At 41.5% G+C, this 24404-nt stretch overlaps 2 protein-coding genes across 2 annotated transcripts; one reads left to right on the forward strand and one right to left on the reverse strand.

The window, feature by feature from the left end:
* The first annotated feature begins 1786 nt into the window (after window positions 1–1786).
* LOC106164826 (interferon-induced protein 44-like) lies at window positions 1787–17948 on the forward strand. Its single transcript, XM_087011066.1, has 7 exons — window positions 1787–2528; window positions 11456–11995; window positions 12304–12380; window positions 12621–12818; window positions 13007–13147; window positions 16270–16441; window positions 17087–17948. The coding sequence occupies exons 2-7, from the start codon at window positions 11470–11472 to the stop codon at window positions 17401–17403; spliced, it is 1431 nt and encodes a 476-aa protein (XP_086867192.1). The 5' UTR covers window positions 1787–2528; window positions 11456–11469; the 3' UTR covers window positions 17404–17948.
* Window positions 17949–18378: 430 nt separating this feature from the next.
* LOC147762737 (uncharacterized) lies at window positions 18379–20359 on the reverse strand. The gene is made up of 3 exons (XM_087011521.1): window positions 20061–20359; window positions 19795–19943; window positions 18379–18524 (listed from the first exon to the last, which is right to left on the reverse strand). Exons 1-3 carry the CDS (start codon window positions 20357–20359, stop codon window positions 18379–18381), a joined length of 594 nt encoding a protein of 197 aa, XP_086867647.1.
* Window positions 20360–24404: the final 4045 nt, after the last annotated feature.

A 24404-nucleotide genomic window follows, 5' to 3' on the forward strand; every position in this document is an offset into this window, starting at 1 on the left:
GAGATATCCAGTAGTGTCAGTACAGTGGGTTAACAGCAGACACATTAAGATATCCAGTAGTGTCAGTACAGTGGGTTAACAGCAGACACATTAAGATATCCAGTAGTGTCAGTACAGTGGGTTAACAGCAGACACATTAAGATATCCAGTAGTGTCAGTACAGCAGACACATTAAGATATCTTGTTACAAAATTAAAGAAGATTCAGTGATTTTGTAACAGACTATGACCGCATTCTCAACGAATTAAGCCAGGCTTTACAAAGCCGGTGACCTAAAAATGGCGGACGTACATGAAAGAAAAACCGCCTAATCTTTTAATAGTCTCTCCGCCTCCCCACACGTCGTCCCTGCGGGGTACAGTAATTAAATCTCGGCTCCGTTCGCCATGCGGAAGCTACCTGAGAAATATTAAGTGCGCATGCTCATCAGTTAAACTCGTGGTGAAGAAGGCATGGCGGCTGAAGGCGATCGAAGGAAAAAGCTCTTCTGTTCTATTATCTTTGAAAACAGAGACGAAAAAGGAATAATTTGGCCCGTAGAGCAGCAATGAATCGACTATCTACGGAGATAATATCACCAGAGATATTCACGGAAATATTAATGTTCGGAGCCGAGATTTAATTACTGTACCCCGCAGGGACGACGTGTGGGGAGGCGTGTGAGAGGCGGAGAGACTATTAAAAGATTAGGCGGTCTTTCTTTCATGTACGTCCGCCATTTTTAGGTCACCGGCTTTGTAAAGCCTGGCTTAATTCGTTGAGAATGCGCTCTATAGATGCGAACCCTGTGATCAGATAGCACTAAGGGCATGTACATGCATCTCAGCTGGGTGGTTTCACTCTGTTTGTAATGGTAATGTTCATAGGGAACTTGAATATATCCAGTAGTGCCAGGCGGTTGCTGACATGTAGCTGATTGTTTACAGAAAGAGGCATTTGTTGTGTAAATGAATGTGATGGGCAACAAGACGGAGCATGGTACTGTCACTGCCCCTAAAAACAGTTGCTTGTATTCTGTATATGTGCCCTCTGATATTCCAGGGTCTCTAGGGTAGCCTGTAAAAATTGAAGTTAATTCAGTACGTAATTTTGTAACAGATTAGGAGCGACCCTTGTATTTTCAGGGAGCATTGTACTTGTATATTAGTTTTGTGGCTTCATCCGATTTGTAATGGTGATGTGCATCAGAAACTTTGTGTAGATATCAGTAAGTAATATATATATTTATCACACATCCAAAGACTTTGAGTCACTTATGTACTTGCACGTCATAAAGAGGGCAATGACAGTCGTTATAAGTCATTTGATAATTTTATGAGCTACATTTTATGAGAATCAATACTTTGATCTCCCTTAGCAAATGGATGGACGATCGTGAGAGGCCCCACGTTCCCACGCACCTACGTCATTAGAAGGACGATAAGCGTTTTATTGAACACTTAGACAATTTAATGAATCACAAAGTACCATAAATCTTTACTAGAAGAAGCCCACCTGCATGTATTAGTTTAGTTCTTGAGTTGAATTTAGATACCAGTTCAGAAACTGTGTAGGGTAATACGCCGTGGTCGCGTTGAGTTAACCGGGGAACAGGAAGGTGGCAGTTAGCGTTAACAGTACACGCACATTGGGTTTTCCCCAGTCGGAAGAAGTAACATTAAAATTCACAAGAAACCTTATTGGGCATTGTTTGTTTGTTTACCAATGCGCAAGACTGTGCCCTTACACTCGCACGACCGGTCCTGGTATAAAATAAATAACTGTAAAGGGGACGAACTTTACATTGGCGACTTGACTTTGGTAAATTGGAAAGTTAACGAAAACCATGTCTCAGGAGCAGTTCCACGCATTTATTGAGAACATAAGAGAGCTAATCGAACATCGGCAAGTAGAGGCGGAGAGACAGATTCTGCGCTGGGCTGAGAAAAGAAAGAGGGTCTCTCTCCAAGATCTAGCTGACTTATTTCACCCCTGCTGGAGCGGTTCCCTTCGAGACCAGGGAGTGGATTGATCAACTGGAGAGGGCGTTTGCCCGGGGGCAGGACACCATCACAAACTGCGCCATACGGTTGGCACTGAAGGCAGGGGCGCAGTAGCGACAGTGGTAGATTATTACCTCCGCCAGCAACCCGACTACTAAGGTGCAGCATGGGTGGTGCTACGAGAACAAACCCGTCATTCCTTTCTTTCCCCAGATGAGGCGGCCTGCCTGAGGACGGAAATTGAGCAGATTCGTGAGAACTGCGCCGCGTACAGCCAACTGTCAAGGAACAGCGCTCGTAAAGTGTACCCTGGGCCCCAGGCAGTTGTATAAATATCACAAGAGCATGTCAATCAACTAAAGTTACTCTACCAAACACCCCCCGCTCCTTATTCACTCATGTCACTTACTAACATTACAATTATACCAGTCAAGTTAGTACCAAAAACAGATGGGAGCACCCGTTTCTGTGTCGACTATAGGAAGCTGAACGAAGTCGCCACTCGTGACACTACCATTGCCACTGATACAAGACATCCTTGATTCGGTGAGTGATATGACTCTATTTAGTGTAATCGACCTTAGAGCTAGTTACTGGCAATGTCCGGTTGCGGGAGAGAATATAACGAAAATATTCTTATATTATCGAAAAAGAAGCATATATATATATATATATATATATATATATATATATATATATATATATATATATATATATATATAAGACGCGAGCTTATTTACACGGTTGTTCGTTGACAGTTTACATAGATCACAGACCTTTGAAGTATATCTTTACCAAGGAGCTACGGAATACATAGATTCAAAGTTGGGCATTTCTGATGGAAGAATTCGGCGCAAAAGTAGAATATATAAAAGGAAAGAAAAACATCAGGGCCGATGTGATGAGCAGGTTACCTATTCCCTCCTCAGAGAAAGTAGCCACGTTTGATACGTCCTATTGGATCGACCCTGAATGTATACCTGGTGAATTTTCCCTACGGAGTATGTCGCTAGAAGCCGACGACATTGACCCTAAAGAGCTTCTGAATGAGCAGGAGGCTGAAGTCAAGGAGAAATTTATCTTTGCTGTAGACCGAGATTCAGAATATGACGTTTTAAGTGGACATTTATACTCTATTAAGAGACCGACAGGCAGCAGCCCTAATAAGGTCGCGCGACAAGGTTATTTTCAGTTGCACCCTGGATTACGCACGCTTGCTCCGCAAGGTGTCGCCTGTGGTGGGGGGCATCACAGCCCATATGGTTACTGTGGCGAAGGTGACAGGTACTTCCAAACATTTTTTCATAACTGTAATTTTTCCTCATTCTATTCATGAATTTCATATTTACGGCAATTGAAAATGTGGCACCGGCAAAAGTGAATCTAGGTGCGTTGACAGGCCGCACAGGTGTCCCCAATTAACCGCCGCCAAAGAAGAGATCCCAAGCATTAAACAACACAACCTGTAGATACTGGAAATTTGGCGAAAGTTTTACAAGCAACTGAGGCTTTATTAGATTTGGACAGAAATCGAGGGGAATGTCCAGTGACATGCCAAACCCCTAAGTTCAAGTCTTGGCCCTTGACACCAGTAACGCACCCCTTAGTCAAGAATCTGAACAAATCAATGTTGGGCAGGTATGCTCTGTTTGCTACACCCGTTTTGTGATTTTATCAACTTGATTGTCAAGTGCCAGACCTTTTGTTCCCAGGTATTAGTAGCAAACTTTATCAGATAACAATCTGACACTAGCCAAGCTGCACTATAAAAGCGCTGTAAACTCAGTTATCAATGCTGTCATCTTTACCTGTATCTTTACCGGTATTATGCCAGTGGTACGTTTGATACATTTGAGTAAGGCAACATGCTTTAATGCTTATGTTCATTTTTAATACGTTAGCATCAACCTGTTAATAAAAACTTGGAAACTTTCAATGTTATTACACAATAACAGTATAATGATGGGAGATGTTATGATTAAATGCTCAGAAGAATAATAAAAACAAATTATGTGAAATATAAAATGAATTGATTTTATTTGGGTTATTTATTTCAAACCAAATAATTATCAAACATGAAGCTTATTTTTAGAAACATTCGCAGATATATGAAATATAACCCTGCTGGTACACAGACCTACAGTTCTAAAATGCAAGTACCTTTCACACACCACTGATAAGATGTGAATAATCATATGTATAAAGTAGTAAAAATATCACAAAATGTGTGTAAGCAAGATATTTCTGCAAGTAACCTCATTAATCAGTCAGGAAACTTCATAATGCACCCAATAAATGTAGAAATTTGAGCCAGAGAAATTCTACATACAGGCATGACAGATTTACCATATATTGCCACCAACCCTTAACTGAATGGGCATAGAAAGAACAAAGTGAGTCTTCCTCCCATTAAAAATGAAAAATGAAAATAAATAAATAAAAAACAGATACTGTCATTCTTAATACTGAAAAACAATGGCACCTTGCAGCCTTCACTGCCTCACTATTTGCAGACAATGTTCTAGTCACTGTAACTGTGTACTTTTGATGAGGCATAGATGCAAGAATAACTTCTTTGAAGTATATTGTGAAGGTCTCTTTTGTCATAAATCTGCCATGTATAACCTGAATGTACAACGATTCACACCGCAGCAGCTTGTCTTAGTAAGGACTCAACCAGTTTGAAAACTTGTGGCATAGCTTCAGGGACAAGATCACACCATCTATCCTTGCTGTGATGATGGATCTACTAGTACATTATCTATGTCTTGTCCTCCTAGTTTCTCTAATACCATTTCCCCTGATCTATGCTCACATCAGTCTCTATAGCTTTACCAACTGCTACACAGTTTTTACATCTGAAAGTATAAAGCAAAAATTGTAATAAAGCACTATCAATTTACTTGTTAGATATTGATTTGAGGGCAAGAGAAAAATGCAGAAACCTCATATCATAATCAAGATAATTGAAAATCAAATATGCATAATCAAATTAATAGCTTTAATTGTACATACTACTGATAATTTAATCTTTTAAACAGCATAAATTTCTCTTGTTAAAGCATAGCCACTTTATCAAAATGTGCTTGAAAAAATAATAATGATAATAATGATAATAATAATAAACAACCTGCACACAAGATGGAACATGGAGGTCAATTGCCACAAAATAAGTTGATTTGTACTGTACTTGGTAGCCTGAGAAATAGTATCAGGTATTAATTTGAGCAGTAAATTGAGTAATAATACCACAGAGTTAACAATGACACAAGCATATGGTGTTGTGTAACAAAATTCATGCATTACTTGCTGTGGCAGTGTCCTCCTCAACCTATCGTGCACCGCAGGTTTTGATTTTCAATGTCATCAAATTTTTTTATTGTTGTTAGTTTGATTTATGTATCTGCTATTCAAATAATATCCTTAGGAAAATAACTTACTGATTTAGTTATGCTTTTGCAACATGAAATTATCATTAAATTTGCCGGTTCACGTGTATACAGTACCTTGCAATCAGTGCTGCTCTATTCTCCCCAACTCGCCACTGACAGGCTAACCACATCGTTTCAAAACAACGTTGGTATGCTCCTTTACTTTTGGTGTTGGCAGTTTCGCCCTGGGGACATCGTTTTTGGTTAAAAAACAACGTATCGTTTTCACCCATCTATGCATTGCTCGTGTACAAAATGGCCGCTTGCTGCCCCCCCCAAGGGAAAAATCGTAGCACGTGGGTAGTTACGCAAGACCTGTGACGTATAACGCGCGCAAGGTTATTAAACACGTTAACTGCTCCCCTCGCTTTATCGCGAAGACGTGATAAGGTGTCGTGAAGAAGTGGGCCATTGCTCGACAGCAAAACTTAAGATAAAATACGGCAGAGTTATATCTGGCCAGGTATGCGCGCTGAGGTCAGTACACAGTTGGATCGCTGAGAGTGTCTCACTTTCACCAGTCAGTGGGATCCCCAATACGAGATCATAAGTAATCGTGGAATAGTGTATCGGGTACGTCACCAACAATCAGGGAAAGTTCTAACTGTTAATCGAAATAAACTCCACCTATTTAATCCCAACATGGTACGGGACGACGCCAGGAAGACACCAATCAGAAACCCTTAACCTAAGAGGTCACCGCCTCCGGCAATAAAGATAGAAAAGGAGGAAGACAATATAGACAACGGCACTGCCGAAGGGGACGCAGTTAGTTCCGATACGAGCACCGAAGAGAGTGACAGTGAACCGGAACAACTACCGAGACAGAATCAACGATTCCCCAAACGGCTCGGGGAACTCCAGCATCAATATAACACCCGCTACCGGAAACATGTGAGGCAATGGAGCAAACCACCCGAACAAAAAGGGACGGGAGTTTCCCCATCTTTGGAACATCAAGCAAAAAAGACCGCCAGCCCCGCCCAAGTCGGACGACGAGTACGCGTTCAAGCGCCGTCACCTCGACGAGGCTATGGATTTGGCTCTCTTGTACCAAGCTTTATGGTAATCGTTGAATAACTATATGCGGCCGACAATCACCCGATATCGGACGGACTATTAATAACGAGGCAAGAGACACACAGTAGAATGGACTCTACTATTCGCAATCGATAGACCCACTTTTACCGCTCCAGTTGATAAAACTCTCACGAAGCTATACAAACACGTACGTATCACAGAAATCTATCAAAACCGCCAAGCTGAATCGAATGACTTAATCCAGTTTGTTCTTCGCTTACAGAAGGCACGGAATTCTCTGGCACTAATGACTAACGCCGTTTATTATCACAATAATATAACTGATGTCGTAAATCTTAGATCAGTTCGAAATGGCTACTAAGCCTGGACTTTTTGACTTCGCAGCTGACCTCGAACAATATTATTTCGGATTGGCTCGAGACGAGGACCTCCAGGAGTGTAGAAATATTATTGAAGATACAAGAAAACATCAGAAAGTCCTTGTACATCGCGTCATCTAAATGGTGTCAGTTCTTACAACACGATGGATGCTATAAACAAAGGTTATCAAAGACTTGACATTTCTAAATACCTCTACTATTACGACGCACTTTAATGTCCTAGACTGGGTCGAAAATTTGACAAGAATAGGACGTGACCGTCTTTATGCAACTCAGGCCATGTATTCATTCGAACAGCTAGTAGACGATTACCGTATATCATATAACAGGTACAACAGACAAAAAGCCAGTCTTGAACTTGGGCGGTTGGCAGAAGAGCTCCTGCCGCCGTCCAAGCTACGGGAGATCCTAAATCAAGCGGCTAACAACGCATCGTACAAAATCATAAGTCCGTTACAGTGGTATTACCAGCACGTTACCGTCTACCCAGTGTGGGGAGGGAAGACTCTCATTTACATGCAGAGTCAGGCTACCGTTAGTGAGCCAGGAGGAGGCCAAGCGGTATAATGTCTAGGCATGCCGGTGTAACAGTAATCCAAGTCCCCCTATTTATTCCTTGTAGCAAAATGTTTAATGGTGTTTTTAATGTCTAATAATGTTTGAAATTCCGTGCTCATTACATTTACAACTTTTTTGTTCTGTCTTTTAAGTGTCAAAGCAAAAATAACAAAGGGTTATTACAGAACATTATATACATATATACGGAGCTTTGTTAGTATCATATTAACTTTTTTCTATTTTCATTTAAGTTTTATTTTATGGAATTTTCACCGCGGTGAAAATTATTTCTACCGCGGTGAAAATAATTTTCACCACGGTGAAAATAATTTACACCGCGGTGGGAATTAATTTTCACCACGGTGGAAAATAATTTTCACCGCGGTGGAAAATAATTTTCACCGCGGTGGTAATTCCTGGCCAGCTCGGCCCGGGTGATGAATAGGTAATGAGAACCTTACATTTGCCAGATTCCGTCACGGTGCATGCTATTGTTACATACACACAAGGTTGGTGGATCCGTTCGTGGGGCCACTGCCGTTAACTTCAGTTTCCCATCTATATTTACCACCTATATAATTAAAAGTCCCGCTTGCAGTTTTATGCAAAGGGAATCCCATTGTTATTACTAAATACTTAACATTATTTTTGGACAATGTATTTTTAAATATTTTTTGTGATGTGTTTCTTAGATCTTATCTTAATAGATGTAATCTCGGCTTCTTCGGAAAGGTTTCTTTCTACCAATATTCCCAAGAATACGCAAGTAATTATAAAGGGAAAAGCCACGTACAACATTGCAGCATTTCGGTGATTTTTAATCTATCGAATACTGCCCGCTTCCTCCAGATTCCTGGGATGATTGGCACATAGACGGTTAAACCGCGTGCATGTGCATGTGCTTGTCTTTATCAACGTCCTTTCCAGACATCTGGTAAATATTGGATTCGTATAACCTACATGTATACATTACCCGGGCCGAGATGGCCAGGAATTACCACCGCGGTGAAAATTATTTTCCACCCCGGTGTAAATTATTTTCCACCGCGGTGTAAATTATTTTTCACCACGGTGAAAATTATTTTCACCGCGGTAGAAATAATTTTCACCGCGGTGAAAATTCCATAACATAAAACTTAAATGAAAATAAAAAAAGTTAATATGATACTAACAAAGCTCCGTACTTATATTGCAATTTTCAATTTCTAAACTGTCGTGATTTGTCTTAAATCTCAGCTCATACTTTCCAAGAGCGAATTTCCATCGAGTTTGAGGTTATTTTTCAATTTCAGAGAGTGTAAACCGAAAAATAAATCTAAGAATGGAGATCCCGCGTTTTGTGTAAAGTGATTTTGCTCTTAGGAATAAGGTTTTGAAAAAGAGAGAGAGAGGGAGAGAAAATAAGAATTTCGACGCAAAACACAAAAGTTACACCCCAGTAGAAAGGGACATGAAATAATATACACTGTACATATACCTCAAAGGATGAAAATAAGGGATGCCTTTGGATGGTGCCTTATTTTGTTAAAAAAAATAGCGGGCAAACCAGGCTCATACATATTGTGCACTGAGGGAGGAGTACGCCAAAAATATGCGTTAACACGTCAAAATTTGCGTTTATTATATGAAAAATACACATAAAATAAATAATTTTTTTCTTCATTAATATGCTTATAAACTGCCTATCGGAAAACATCGTAAAATATAAAGATAAAATGTCATATAAATAGAATAAAGCAAACGTTATTATATCTTTAAAACTAGTATGTCTCTATATCTATTTATTCATGTCATTTTTTTAGCGTTACTAAAATGTCAGGAACGCACGTCCCATTAGGACGTGCATTACTACACGTAGGACTTGCATTACTTGGGAGCCTTCGTCCTACGGACATTGAATCCTAGTAACGTATACGTATGTCCTAGGACTTCCATTCCTAGCAATGCATGCCCTAGGACTTGCATTCCCAGGACTTAGTGTCCGGGCGAACTTGCGTTACTAGGACGTGCACTCCTGCCACACCGGCAACAGGTACAATACTTTCGTCTTCGCCAGCCGGCTTCTGGTGAAGCAGACCGACATTGTAGAAAGCATGGGAAATCTGTTTAACCAGATGGGTTGCCTGGGATGGAAACCACTTGTCTGTCGGACAGGCGCCGCCTACAGTCAGTGGACGCAGCTCTGTTCCAGAGCTATCATCTACGGTCACAAGCAGGGGCGGATCCAGAGCTATATACTGACAGTCTTCCAAATTATCTTTGTTGATTCATCCTCCAATTTTGACCGTCTTCCAACATTAAAAATTGGATACCCGTCAATGTAAACTTGAAAATCTGACCGTCTTCTGGAAGACCCAGAAGACGGCCTAAATCCGCCCCTGACAAGGCACAGCGGAGTGCGTGCAAGGTCAAGCTGACCTCCGGAGATGGAATTTCATCCTACCGAGATCTTGGTAGGAGAAAATGTCGTCGAGACATGGGGGAGAATTTAACTAAGAGTGCATTCCCAGAGATTTAGATCGATCCATCCGGATCGACCTAACTCCCTGGGGGTTCACGCTAAATTGCAGTCAGCCGAGCGCGCACGACAGGTAATTACCCCCTTACAGCTTTTGGTAGGCGGGACATACGCTTAAGCCGGCTAAGTTGACAGTAATCTAGTGAGACTCCCCACAGGGATAGATCGATCTAAATTCTGTGGGAATAGAGTCTTAGAGATGTCACCACACGAGGCCTGTTACCGTGGCAGTGAAAGCGGGAACCTACCTGGTGACAGTGCCGCACAGTGCACGCTTACCGGGCGTAACTTTACCCTCCACGGTATAACGCAATTTCGCACAGCCGAAAAGACTGACAAAGGAATTACGAACCAAATGTTTCACAGCTAGATGCTGTGCCCACACCGCCAAAACAGGTTCGATTTTATGTTTAAACTGTTCATCATTGCGATTTATAAGTTACTTTTCATAACACCGTCGAACAGAGAACCCGGACTATGACATGTAACTGGGTATAAACACGATTTAAACCGAACTGAGAAAACGCCACCTAATTACAGGGGGGTATGGGGATACAGTGGGAGGTATGGGGACACAGTGGGGTATGGAGACACAGTGGGGTATGGGGACACAGTGGGGTATGGGGACACAGTGGGGGGTATGGGGACACAGTGGGGGTATGGGGACACAGTGGGGGTATGGGAACACAGTGGGGTATGGGGACACAGTGGGGGGTATGGGAACACAGTAGGGTATGGGGACACAGTGGGGTATGGGGACACAGTGGGGTATGGGAACACAGTGGGGTATGGGGACACAGTGGGGTATGGGGACACAGTGGGGGGTATGGGAACACAGTGGGGTATGGGGACACAGTGGGGTATGGGAACACAGTGGGGTATGGGGACACAGTGGGGTATGGGAACACAGTGGGGTATGGAGACACAGTGGGGTATGGGGACACAGTGGGGTATGGGAACACAGTGGGGTATGGGGACACAGTGGGGTATGGGGACACAGTGGGGGGTATGGGGACACAGTGGGGTATGGGGACACAGTGGGGGGGGTATGGGGACACAGTGGGGGGTATGGGGACACAGTGGGGGTATGGGGACACAGTGGGGTATGGGGGCACAGTGGGGGGTATGGGGACACAGTGGGGTATCGGGACACATTGGGGGGTATGGGGACACAGTGGGGGGTATGGGGACACAGTGGGGGTATGGGGACACAGTGGTGCAGATCACAACATGGAAGGCACAGTGAGAGAAGGGCAAAATGAAGGCACACTGGGGGAGGTGGGCAAAATGTTTCAGATACCCCTTCCCTATTTTCTCCCTCCCTCACCAAAGCATAAAGAAAATATATAAAAGATCGATTAAAACGTGAAAAACCAAACAGATTCAATTCTAAGTGCCTTGCATGCAATGTGCTCAAATTGCCCTCATCGACTTCACCACACTGCAACCCCCACAAAACCCCCAAGAGGTCCTGGGTCCACCATTGACACTGTTCATATTGTTGTTTAAAAATATTTAAAATACACATTTAACCGTCTGTTTCAGCCCACTAGGCCACAATGCCAATACTTGATAACAAGGCGTACCGGAAACAGCTCCGTGCATGGATTGGTGACCCGGCCTTGACCTTTAACCTCCTGTACAGCGCCTCCAGAGACGGCTGCAGTGGTCAGGCTTTCCATGAAAAGTGCAACAACCAAGGTCCGACTGTTTCTGTTGGTCAAAACAGCGCTGGTTACGTCACAGGAGGATACACGAGCATCGCGTGGACATCACGTGGAAATTTTTTTAAAGATGACCATGCATTTTTGTTCCAGCTTTTTCCAAACATGGTTAAGTTTGCACCCACTGGAAACGGGCGTGATGTTTATGACAAGGCTGTGCACGGTCCTACATTTGGATGGGATGGAGAAGGTGGTCACGATCTGTTGTTCTTTTCCAATTCATGCACCAAATCTGGTGCTTATTTCAACACAAATGGCGGCAGTAACATCGGTAATAGTTATAATGCCAATGGATACAACGTCCAAGCATTTACTGGAAACAACAAAGCCTATCTCTACATTGAAGTATACGCTGTAAAACGTAAGTGTCATTGTACTCGTCAACTGCATTATACATGTACACAATGTTTGATTCAATGCCAATTCTCAAATGATTCTTTTCTCAGTGGTGAGGGAAAGATGATAGGAAATCAACACAATTGCAACGTTTTTAACTGATTGTTTGTAGTGAATAAAAGTTAAAACTATAATGCGTGTCATTTTATTCATATTTAACACGATGATGAATATTAAATAATAAATTATTTGCGACCCAGTAAATAAATTGTTTAACAACATTGGATATATCTCTACAGGCCATTTATCTCTAATCATAGTTATTTTTGACAGAGGGAAATCCTGAAGATGAATTATGTGAGGAAGATAAACCATGGCGCAAAACTGACATAAAGGGATGGAGTGATAAGGTACTTGAAGCTCAGAGAAAATTGGAGTAAGTAATGTTGCGGCATTTAAAAAACCGTGTCTCTTATTATCTTTACATAACACAGCATTGAGGCGACACCTACACGGTTGTACTTTTGAATCTGGAAACTAGAGTGAGAAGGAATATTGATATTATTTTGGTTAATGTAATGAAAATTGTACTCAAAGAAAACTTGCACATTTAGAATAATTGTCTTTATTTTTCTTTCTCTCCCGCTCAGACGAGAGACCGACTTCTTAGTAGGTTGGTGTCGTTCTCCACTCCAAGCCCGGCCAAAGTTCCCTTCGCACGGCTTCTCCTGGTGGGCAGTGTGGGGGCGGGAAAATCCAGCTTCTTTAACACCGTGCGCTCTGTGTTTAGAGGTGAAATCCGCAGCCAGGCGGCGACCGGAGCGGCAACCAGCAGCCTCACAACAAAGGTGATCAAATGATGATGATATTTATTTTGCCAAATGAAGGGTGATGCTGTATTTCTTTACGAAGAACGTGCTTAAGAATATTTGTGGTAAGCCATCTTTATACGTTTTAAATGCGAAAATCAAACTACAAATTCGCTCCATTTATTATTATTATTATTATTATTATTATTATTATTATGCTTTGGTAGTATCGTGTGTATGCGATCCGATGTGGTCACCAGATGCCGGCGTTCCGCCTGTGTGACACCATGGGTCTGGAAGAGGACCATGGACTAGATGTCGGGGACATGCCCTATCTGCTGGACGGTCACGTGCCGGACCATTTCCAGGTCAGTGAGGTGCTTAAAGTGCTCTCCACAGGATTAACCTTCCAAAATGATTTGCTGAGATTCCTTCCAATGTGTTTGAAAATACATGTACTCTACGTTAATGTGCTGTAAAACTATTTGTATTGCCCACTTCAGACTGTAAGGCAATAAAATCCTTTAAAAATATATATCTGAAGCTTACCTAGTGTACAACGTTATTATTTTCTCAGCCTCCTCGGGTTGTCATTGTCAGCTTTCAAAGTCTGTTTTATACACGGCACAGGGCCGCGATACAAAACACCCCGCTATTTTCTTGTGTGAAAACAAAGCATTGCGCTTGACGACAGGTGTCGTTGTATATGACTGGGTCAGACATGTAAAACTAATTATAAATGTCAAATGAAAACATCCAATCCATGGGCAGGGACAGGTCAAGCAATCGTTCGTGAATAAGAGGACATGCTCTTAACGGTAAGTTCAATTTAGCGGGAAAATTCCGTGGAGTTCACCTTTTATTAACACCCAGAGTCTAAAATGTCACTAGGAACTGATGGCGCCTTTCATTTTCAAAGTCTCTGGGAAGTCAGGGGTGTTCTAATAGTAGAGATTGGTGTCACCCTGACACGCTGGCATATATGGCAGTTATTTGTTATCCCCAGAGTTATGATAGGATGGGAGCAGTTCTGATTTTGGTCATACCTTGTATATTTGCGATGTTTGGCTAAAGAAAAAAGCTTCAGAACTTTTTAATTTCTAATTATCTCAGACAAGGATTTTTCTCTAGAAAGTTGTGCTAAGATACCCTTTATTCTGCTTAAGTTTGTGATTAGCTTAAGAGATTTGATGAATGTTTTCGCATACACGTAAGGGTCATTAGTGATAATGACCCCGCGATAAACATTACGATAGAAGCCAACGGGTTGAATATAGAAGATCTTAAGACTGAACAAAGGAACGAATTTCCCGCGGAATTTGAAGGAGCTAAAGATGAAGAATCAGATTTTGAAGTCTTTGAAGGCTTACTGTACTCAACATGCGCGCCGTCACAATATGAGCCAGACTATCCGCGTTTATTATTACCAACGCGATTCCGAGATCGGGTAATTTCAAACTGTCATAAAAACGTGGGTCATGCGGGAATTTTCAAAACAATGGCTCGAATTAAAGAAGCGTATGTGTGGAAAGGAATGAAAAAGGAAGTGACGCGCTGGATAAAACGATGTCCCACATGCTTAGTTCATAAAAGCAAACCTGAAAGGCCGAGACTAGGCGAAATGCCTATGCCAGCCTACCCTTTTCAAATAGTAGGCATGGATCTCATCGGTCCATTTGTAACATAACAAAAGGGGAATAAATACTGTTTAACGGTTGTCGATCTGTAGTGGGGTGTCTACGCAGCTGCCCGTCGAACGCGGCGCGAATGGAGGAACGTCTCCGTGTCTCGGGTTGGATTTAGCGTGCGTGATCAACAGTGGTCTCCGGTTCCTTGGTTATCTGAAAAATTCAAAAGTACAAACGCTCCCCACACCGGGAAATTATCCCTGAAAAACAATCTATGTAATCATATAAATACATTCTAATACATAACTAAAATTCGAACGAAGTCTGTTCCACTTGCTAGGTTAGATTAGGCGCCGAGTCTCTTCTCACAACGCGGGGAATCGCACACTAACAAAGTGACAGTCTACAGCTAAGCGCTATAAAAAAATAATATTCATAATAATAAGGGTATCGACATGAGTAATCGAGCTCGCCATATAAATCATTCGATGTCGGTGTACATCAGCATCCCATCTCTCTGTGGGGTGTATAGCGCCTGAAGTTGGGTGGGTCCGGAGCTGGCAGTTTTGATTTTCCTAGGGATAAATTGAATTTCATTAGATACCGAGTCCCCGACCAGTGTTGTGGATTCTGGTCCTGTTTCCAAGGTAATAGCTCTCGGCTTTCGCTTCCCCTGAAATTTCTTAAAACATTTTGTAAACCACCATTTCTTTAAGATCACAATCAATACTCCAATAACAATCATAATTAACGCTAAGGTGCCTAAATAACCCCATACATTACTTGAGTCAGGTATAAAGTCTTCCCAAACGTTTTTGTCGTTCCACGTAATTTCTTTTAATGGGACGGTCGATTGGAGGGCTAGGTCTTTCTGGTTTAAATTTTGTAACAGTTTCAGGGCGGCGTTTTCGCGGATGGTATCGGTTAAATTTAAGCCTTTGGAAAAATTTAGTTAAATGGGATGGATTTCGATTTTCCCAATTTGGTGAATTACGCCCGGTAAAAGATAATTATCCCCCTGAATTTCACACCCGTTGTCAACGTTTAATAAATAAGTCCCAGGTCGAATTTTCACGGACTGTTCCACAGTATTGTCACATCGCGTGTACAAAGTCTCCCCCCAAGTAACAATGACATACTGTCCCGGTTTAATTTCTTTAGCGAATCCTTTGTCCAAACTTTTGGAGATTTTTATTTCACATGCTTCCCTATGTTTTTCATCTCCTGCGATTATTGCGCGTTCGCATTTTTGACCGGTTTTATAGAGGGGTCCGGAATTGCATACTACAGGGTTTTCGCCTACACAATTTTGAGGAAAAAAAATTTGTACTAAGTTCTTAGATATACCGCGGGTATAAATCTAGACACTAGGGGCTCTGATCCACCGTTGAAAGATCCTAGGTTCGGTACGCGATTCCCGACTTGGGTTATGCCCGGAGAGAAGAGTAACGCAACACCACTGTTTAGTTACAAAATCAAAACTCCTTTATTTCCAGGTCGCAGCCTGATTTTATACGTAAATTTGCGTGACAGACTTTATTGAATATCTTTATTGAAACTTTATCGTTAAAGGAGTTGAGATATGAAAAAGAGATTAACTTTAGATAAGAGCTGTAAACTTTAAAGGAGATGAGATATGAAAAGAGATTATAAGAGCTATAAACTTTGACACGTATTACGAGTCGCGCGCTCAAGCCCGCGACTCAGGTTGAATAAATTAATAGTCTGTACAAGTTAACCTAACAATAAATGGTTCGTGTTTTTTATCCTTGTGTATCTATATGTATTGTTTTTACTCTAACGTAGTCATTCACTTAAGTGAAGTGAAGTGCAATGATTTAGGAAAAAATGTTTATCTCCAGTTTAACCCGGCTGTGCGTATCACACGTAAATCCCCTGGCTTTGTGAAGGACCCTGGTTTGGCTGAAGTCATTCACTGCGTAGCACTTGTCATAGATGGCAGCACATACAAGGTCATGCCTCCCAAGGTCAAGGACAAATTGCAGGGTATACGAACACTGGCACGTGACAGAGGTATTGTCTATTTTTGCAAGTGGGATTTCAAAGTGGGTTGTATTCGCTTTAATACATGTTTGCGAAAGTAGCAGGCAGATAAATAACGTGGCATGGTAACGAAATCAGCTGGAAGTACGTTAACTTTAGTATATTGACATAACGGTACAAAAGTGATGGCCTTCTAACACTATTTTTAATGACTACATTTGTGACGAGGAAAACGTATCATTAATGCGTTGTTTTCATGTGCAATTTAAGTGTTGTGAAAATGAGACTAAATATCAGAATAATCAGTACATGCTTCGTTCTTGGGACTTCACTCTATTTAATCCCCATGGTTCGATGCTAATTACATTTCGAACGGCATTCATTTTTAAAGGGATACAGTACATGTGTATGCTAGTACTAGTAGTTAAAAAGAGGACGGGCTTCAGAATCGAAAAAGGTCTTCTTTTAAATTCAAATAATTATTTAGGTATGTCAAACGGTGACAGGAAGAGTTTAAACGGTAACTTCTTTTCGTCTCGCCTCACTTACTACATGTAGTAGTACTTGTATGTGTATACATGTTTTTCATGAAATAAATATTTTGACAGTGTTTAACAATATTTAAATGTTTTAGAAGCCATTGCACTTCATTTACTGACGTTTAATTTATTGCAGATATCCCAGTCCAGGTGGTTTTGACCAACGTGGACAAGATGTGCCCGGACGTAGCTGCAGACCCATCTTTGTTATTTCACAGTCGTGTGATTGAAAATAAAGTGAAAGCAATCAGTCACGCCTTCGGCATACAGAGTAATCACGTCCAACCCGTGAAGAACTACGAGTCCGAGACCTCCATTGACCCCAGAGTGGACATCCTGACACTGAACGCCCTCAGACAGATGGTTAGAAGTGCCGAGGACTACATTGAGGATCAACTAGACCACTTGGAGGAGACCGACACCCAAATGTCTAAGATGTGTATCAAAAATTAAATGTCATGACCCCTGCTTACCACAACGCCCGCTGCTGTTTAAATTGTATACTTGAAACAAATGAGTCATGACTTCTGCGCATAGTGATTTCCAATTTATAAAGTATCCTTAAATATACTGTATAATATACTAGTATAATCTCAAATTGTGATTTATGCTAATGACCTGTGCAAGAATTTGTGCCAGATGATTTTGTGTGTAAGGCAGCTCCCGAGGAGGCTAGGCTTCGTCGACTAGCAGCTTAGAAAAAATCGAGGTATGCGGCCTTTTAGATTCTTCATGAAATGGGATTTAGTGACGTACAGACTTAATTACGTAGGTAACCGAGTTCTTGTTCAGGCTGTCACTGCAACAAGTGCAGTGATTACAGGTTAGAAAAGATCTTAAACAGGCCTACCCAACTACCAGACTCTGCACATAAGGATCCTGAATTAACCGGTATATCAGACCACACTACCCGTTTTCAAGGTGTGTGTCAGATCGCATTTCGGAGTATCATACCCCAGAACAATTTTTGTAGGACGACCGCGGGCTCATCCTGTCGGTGTTCTGACTGCAGATACTCCGAAATGCGATCTGACACACACCTTGAAAACGGGTAGTCTAGTCCGATATACCGGTAATTCAGGCACATAAGGATCCTGAATTAACCGATATACCGGTTAATTCAGGATCCTTATGTGCCGAGTCTGGTAGTTGGGTAGGCCTGAATTAGCAGAAATTAACATTTCAAGTTTTATTTAATACTTGCAGATATAATAATAAACAGAGGTTACTGGTACATAGGTTAGCTTTCATAGTTCACACTTCTTACACCTCTAGGGTGATTTTCTTTGAATTTTTGACCAATACAACTTAAACAATTTCGGAAGGAATCTGAATAACTAAAGTTCCAGGTAAAGATTGGGTCTTTCCTTCCATGGTCGCGCATCTTTCTTCATCAGGATGATACCCAGCTTGTGTCTGCTACTTTAATTAATCCATTGTTAGGGTAGCTGGCGCAGATTTCGGTCTAGGGGGTTGCAGGGCATCGCTGGCTCTCTGCTCCAACTCGACAGAGGGCCTTTTATACAATCTCACGACGTCGGAAGAGTGTCTAGTCCACTTCTTTTCTTTATCGTCTGCACGTAGAAACCAGCTTCGTACAGCTGTGTGCAGCAAGTCACCGTACCGCTGTGGCCGGTGATTTTTCTACCCCCCCCCCCCCCCCCACATTAATCCCTGCCTGCGCAAATACCTTAAACCCCCTTTACACTGGACGGCGTCCTTTCTGCGTCCTTTGTGCGACCATGAAACTGGCCAGGACGCCGTCGGACGCTCAAAGAACGCACAGTGATCGCCAAGGTCGCACAAAGAACGTTCAAGCATCGCCGAGGACGCCATGGACGCCGCGAAGTTTTGAGCATGTTCAAAACAATCGCAGAGAGAACGCGATGTAGGATGGTCGCTCAATGGACGCAGAAAGGACGCACGGGCATCGCCGTAGTCGCAGAGAGAACGCACACGCATCGCCGCGGTCGTAGAGAGGACGCACAAGCATCGCTTTGGTTGCAGAATGAAAACTTAAAGATCGTCCATTGTTCGACACGTAGAAAGTTTTTTTTTTTTTCACTCTCAAACGGGGCCGTGCTGAGGTATTTTTCACCAGATAGGAATTCTAAGGGTAACAGTGGTCTCATATCAGCCTCCGATTGTTTTTTCCCCTAAAATTCATGAAACGATCCATTTTTTTGAGGTTATTATTAAACGAATATTTTGCCTTTTTTACAAGATTAGCCTAATTGTCAGAACTTTTTGCAGAATGCTTCATTTGAAAACGGATTCAAACATTCTATGTTGTGTCAGTCATACTTTCTCGTTTTCGGTCCCTGTCCATCCTTCTTATAAGGATAACAATGAGCATCTGGCTGATTATCAGTCCATGCAGACCTTGCATCATTATAGTTTAAAGTGTTTATTCCCATTTATTTGTTTTGTGTGCTGGAAATGTTCTTTATTGGATGACCTGGTTAGAACCGATGAAAAGATAAGTTAGAATATAGAGAAGGACGCCCAGATAACGCTCATCGGTCAAGCAGGATGCAGAATGATCGTAGAATAGACGCCACTAATCGCCGATGAAGGTACAGAGAACGCAGCAAGAATGCTCAATGGTCTCTAAAACATCGCAATGGACGCCTTGGGTTGCACAGGGGACGTACAGTGGAGGGAGGCAGGTTGCTCGCAGTTTTACAGGTAAAATCAAGATACGGTCGTTCAAAGGACGCACAAGGGACGCAGACGCCTTTACACTGAGACACGATTTAATTGCTTTGGCGACCGTTGAGCGTCCTGACCACATTTTTGAACGCAGAAGGGACGCAGAAAGGACGCCGTCCAGTGTAAAGGGGCCCTTAGGGAGATACTGAGATAGTGTGTTTATACCCACCGGTTGGGAACTGAAGGAAATGACGCCGTCTTGTCTCGCTATTGGTCGCCGATAAAAACGGCCTTTGGAAGGTATGTGCGAAAGATAAGTTTCCAAAATTTTAACAACACATCTTTCGTTAGAAGGGTCAGCATAGTGTCGTACTTGTCTTGGAGAACTTTTATTGCCCAGTGGACCGGTGATATTTTTTACAAAGTCTTCCATCAAACTGTAAATACCTATTCCCTACCCCCTCTCAGCTCCGAAGGAAAATTGCTCGGCCATGAGGCCGTCATGTTCATCTCGAGCTCTAAAAGCGAAGATTTTCATATTATAGAAATAAACACAGTAAGAGTGTCCAGTGCTAGTTGTGGTGTTTAACACGCCGCTCTCCCACAGTTGTAATTCGTCGTCCGACGTCACGGGATCTGCACGTTTTGGTACGACTCCGACCCCTTCCTTGAACAACTTTTTCCTTCTAGAGTCTAAGGCCTCACGAAAACCTTTCGTCCTTCTTGAGAAGCCACGCGTCCCTCCGATCGCACTCATCGCGGAGATGTCTCTGTAGACCAGCCGCTAAACTTGGAAGAGTACCTGAATTAAAGATGAATATAGTTAGGATAAAACGTAATTATAATAATTAGCTAAATTAACAGAAGCTGTTGTAGAATAAATTAACATAAATCTAGGCAATGCATGCACCCTTGTTGTTGTAATTTACACTTCGTGCATTTAAATTACAATATTTAGAAATACCTGACATGGACATTTTACCTGGGGGGTCTGAAGTACCGTCCTGCCGCTTAACTTCAGGCTCCGTATCTCGAAAGGTTCGCTATGTTGCGCACGTGCGCAAGTGTCTCGATTCCATAACCGATTCTATTTCGAGATATTTCCGTTTGAGCGTATTAGCAGATCGTGATGCTGTGGCCGGAAATGATATGCATTCTGTAGACCATTAATTCCAGAGAACTGTCTTTTCTGTTTCTATTGGGTTAAAATAGACTGATATTTTGTTTTAGAAGTTAAAACCAACTTTCAGTCTTCAATTGGTCTGAAAACCAGTTATACAAGATGTAAGGTTTGCTGTGTTTGTTGTGTTAGCTATGATTGTGTTCGGTGTGTATCGTGTATGTTCGTATGTGTACGTGGAGGTCAAGGGTTGAAAGACCGCGCCCCATAAAATTTGATTTCCACCTGAGAGTCGGACGGAGATGCAGGTTGAATAACTGAAATAGGTATTCCAGTGAGCTTGCAGGTAAGTTTAACTATATTTAAGAAAGGACCAATCCATAGTTTAAATTCATACATTTCTAAATTTATATATTTATTTTTATGGTGTTTTTGGCATTGTTATATTTGTATTTCTTTGTTCTGTCTTTCTTGTCTTTCGTCAGTGTAAATTTTGTTAATGTAATTGTTTAAAATTAATTTGTTTATATTAATCTTGCAGATATTTGGAGATATTTGGAGATATTTGCAGATATTTGTACAATAACAATAAAGAAACATCAACCCGAGCTATCGGTCTGTTACATTTGGCGCCCGAACAGGGACTTGACTACAAATCGATATCTGCAAGAGTCACGGCCTGTTAAGAGAGATATTTTCGTCCGTCCTCCAAGGGTCCCCACTGCCCCGTATAATACGGTCCAGAGAAGAGGGATACTTTCTTTCTCTCCGCCAAGGATTCCCGCTGCCCCGTAGAACACGGTCCAGAGAAGAGGGATACTTTCTTTCTCTCCGCCAAGGATTCCCGCTGCCCCGTAGAACACGGTCCAGTGAAGAGGGATTGTTTTTCTTGCTGTCCGGTAAAACACCGATCAGTATATTCAGATGATGTGGTGATGGCCATGGACGAGTTGTCGTCGATCTAATGCTGTGCGTTTGTGACTGTGCCCGATTCGCATAGGTCTATGTGGACAGCTACGAGTTGACAGTCGAGGATTTGGTTGCTTGGTTTGGCGTAATTGTCGAACTTTACATTGACTGCAGTGTACATATTTTGCCTAGGCTGTATATATTTCATTTGACTGTGGACTTTAATATTTTTTTTGCCGATATTCAGACATTGATATTGAACTTTTCTGATTGCACTGTTGCATAAAATTGGACTACTATTCACATTGACTATTGGATTTGTTCATATAAAGACTTTTGATTAACTAATTTAATACCTGTACATATTTTTTTCATCAGTAATTTGTATATTTGAGGCTAGGTATAATACAAACAGAACGTTGGTAGAATTTTTATTTTCATCTAACACGTTGGTTTGTTGATTACCAGGCTTAGTAGGAGTTCTTTAAAGTAATGAATACCAAATAATTTATTTATTTTTTCTTATCAATTTGATTCTTTACAGTAGTTCGACTAATTTTCTTATTTTTTTTTCAGACAGTTCTAAAAACACCAATTTTAGATCATAGTTGGCGATATCTCAGACTATTGGATTGGTTCTAATTAGTGAACTAGGTCTATATAAAGACACGGAGTCTTATGGTCCTATATATCCAGCAGATTCTCTCAGGTAAGTGATATTTATTTAGGGATTTTTTTCTTGCCTGGGGGAAAGGGGGCCTACTTTTCTCCCGATGTGTGAGTTTTGAATGTGTCTTCAACTGATTATGCATATGTTGTGATGATATTGATATGATGGTGTGAAATCATGACTGTGCATTGATGCTATTGATATTTACTTGACACTGAATAAATAAACAATTTTGAATATTGTGTTGTTATTATTCATGAATGAATGTGATGTATATATATTAGCTAGCATCTGGCATAAAAGTTTTTGAGAATGGCATACCCATCGTCTTTATTAAGGTCAAGAAGCATTGTCATTACTGGACTGCCTGATCAAATTACAGATTCTGAATTGAAAGACTTTTTAAAATTCCATCTGGTATCAGAGTTTACAATAGAATACATCCATAGACCTGACACAATATTGGGTGCAATATTTGTAGTATTTGAAGATGCCGCTTTAGCGACAGAAGCCATTGATATTCTTGATAAAAGAAAATATGATGGTCAAACAGTTGACGTGAAGAAAATAAACAAAAGTATGGAAAGGGATATACTGGATGCACTAGAAACTAAAGAATCAAAACTGTCCGAAGTGATAGGTATGATTAAGTCGTTACCAGCTGATGATATTGTGAAAGTTTACGAGGAAGTAAAAAGTTTGTTGCCCAAATCATCAAAACCAAAGTTTCCAGTAAATAGTACCCCAAAAAGGACCCCAATTTTTAGAATACAAAAAGGCAGCACCCCAAGAAGGTTACTACCAAAGATCCCAACTTTTTCAACATCAGGGTCAGAACTCGTTTCATATACGCATCCGCCCCGTCTACCTCTTTTTTCCGGGGATTCCAAGGATGCTAGCTTTAAGCAGTGGTTGTTTGAAGTCAAAGCTCTTCGACGTGACGGTATTTATTCCGATGCCGTTTTATTACATGCAATCAGAAGGTCACTCAAAAGTCCTGCGTCTGATGTTTTATATCACCTTGGTGATGTAAAGGAAATTGACCGAGTTTTGGAGAAATTTGAACAGGTGTTTGGTGATGTGTTGTCATCAGGGGCAATATTACAGCAATTTCATTCTTCTAAACAGCATGATTCTGAGAGTATTGCAGCATGGGCCTGTAGACTGGAAAGTTTAGTTGCGCAATTACTCTCCATCAATCCACCGGCAGTAACAGACACTGGTGCAAAGTCCATGTTGCGTTTGAAATTTTATTCCGGGCTTAATTCTAACACTACCAGGCATCTATTAAAAAATAAATTTGATGGTGGTGCCACATTCGAAGAATTACTGGTGGAAGGAAGAACAATAGAGATGGAAGAAAAAGAAAGATTTCATCTCGATGCAGCTGTATCTGACATGCAGTCTGGTGGCTTAATGAAAGCAATCGATTCTTTAAGTCGTAGGTTAAGTGGGTTGGAAACCAGTATAGGACGGCGTAATCGAGAGTACTCAGCCAGTAGAAATGGTACTGGTACTGCTCGAGGGGCCACTGGAAATGATTCCAGTCGGAGATCTTTTTCTGGTGAGTGTTGGAAGTGTGGAATGATTGGTCATAGGCAGTCGGAGTGTCCAACTTTAAACTTAAACCAGTCTGTGAGAGGGGGCACTCAGCAGACGCTCAACCCAAACGCCCCAAACTACAATCATCAGTAGTTAAGCGATTGGTTGGTAATTCTAATGAATGTATGACAGTTTTTCATGGTAGGGAATTAAGGGCGTTAGTGGATACGGGATCAGTGGTGAGTACTATCTCTGCTTCATGTGCAAAATCGTGTGGCTTGGAAATAAACCCCCTTGAAAGTGTGTTGGGTTTTCAAGTAGCCGGAGGTCATAACCTTTCATATTTGGGCTACGTCGAGGCTTCTCTTTCCATTCCCCATGTAGATAGGTTAGAATCCGATGTGTTTCTATTTTTGGTTGTACCCAATACAGAATATCATACAAGAACACCCTTGCTCTTGGGAACAAATATTTTATCACTTTTTATTGACACACAGGGTGTTAATGAAAACGACCTGCCCTATGCATTGAAACTTGCGCGTGAGTGTATGGTTAAACAAC

This window comes from Lingula anatina, chromosome 4 (genome assembly GCF_051362555.1).
Source record: "Lingula anatina isolate TDL-2025a chromosome 4, LinAna3.0, whole genome shotgun sequence".
Classification (NCBI taxonomy): domain Eukaryota; kingdom Metazoa; phylum Brachiopoda; class Lingulata; order Lingulida; family Lingulidae; genus Lingula; species Lingula anatina.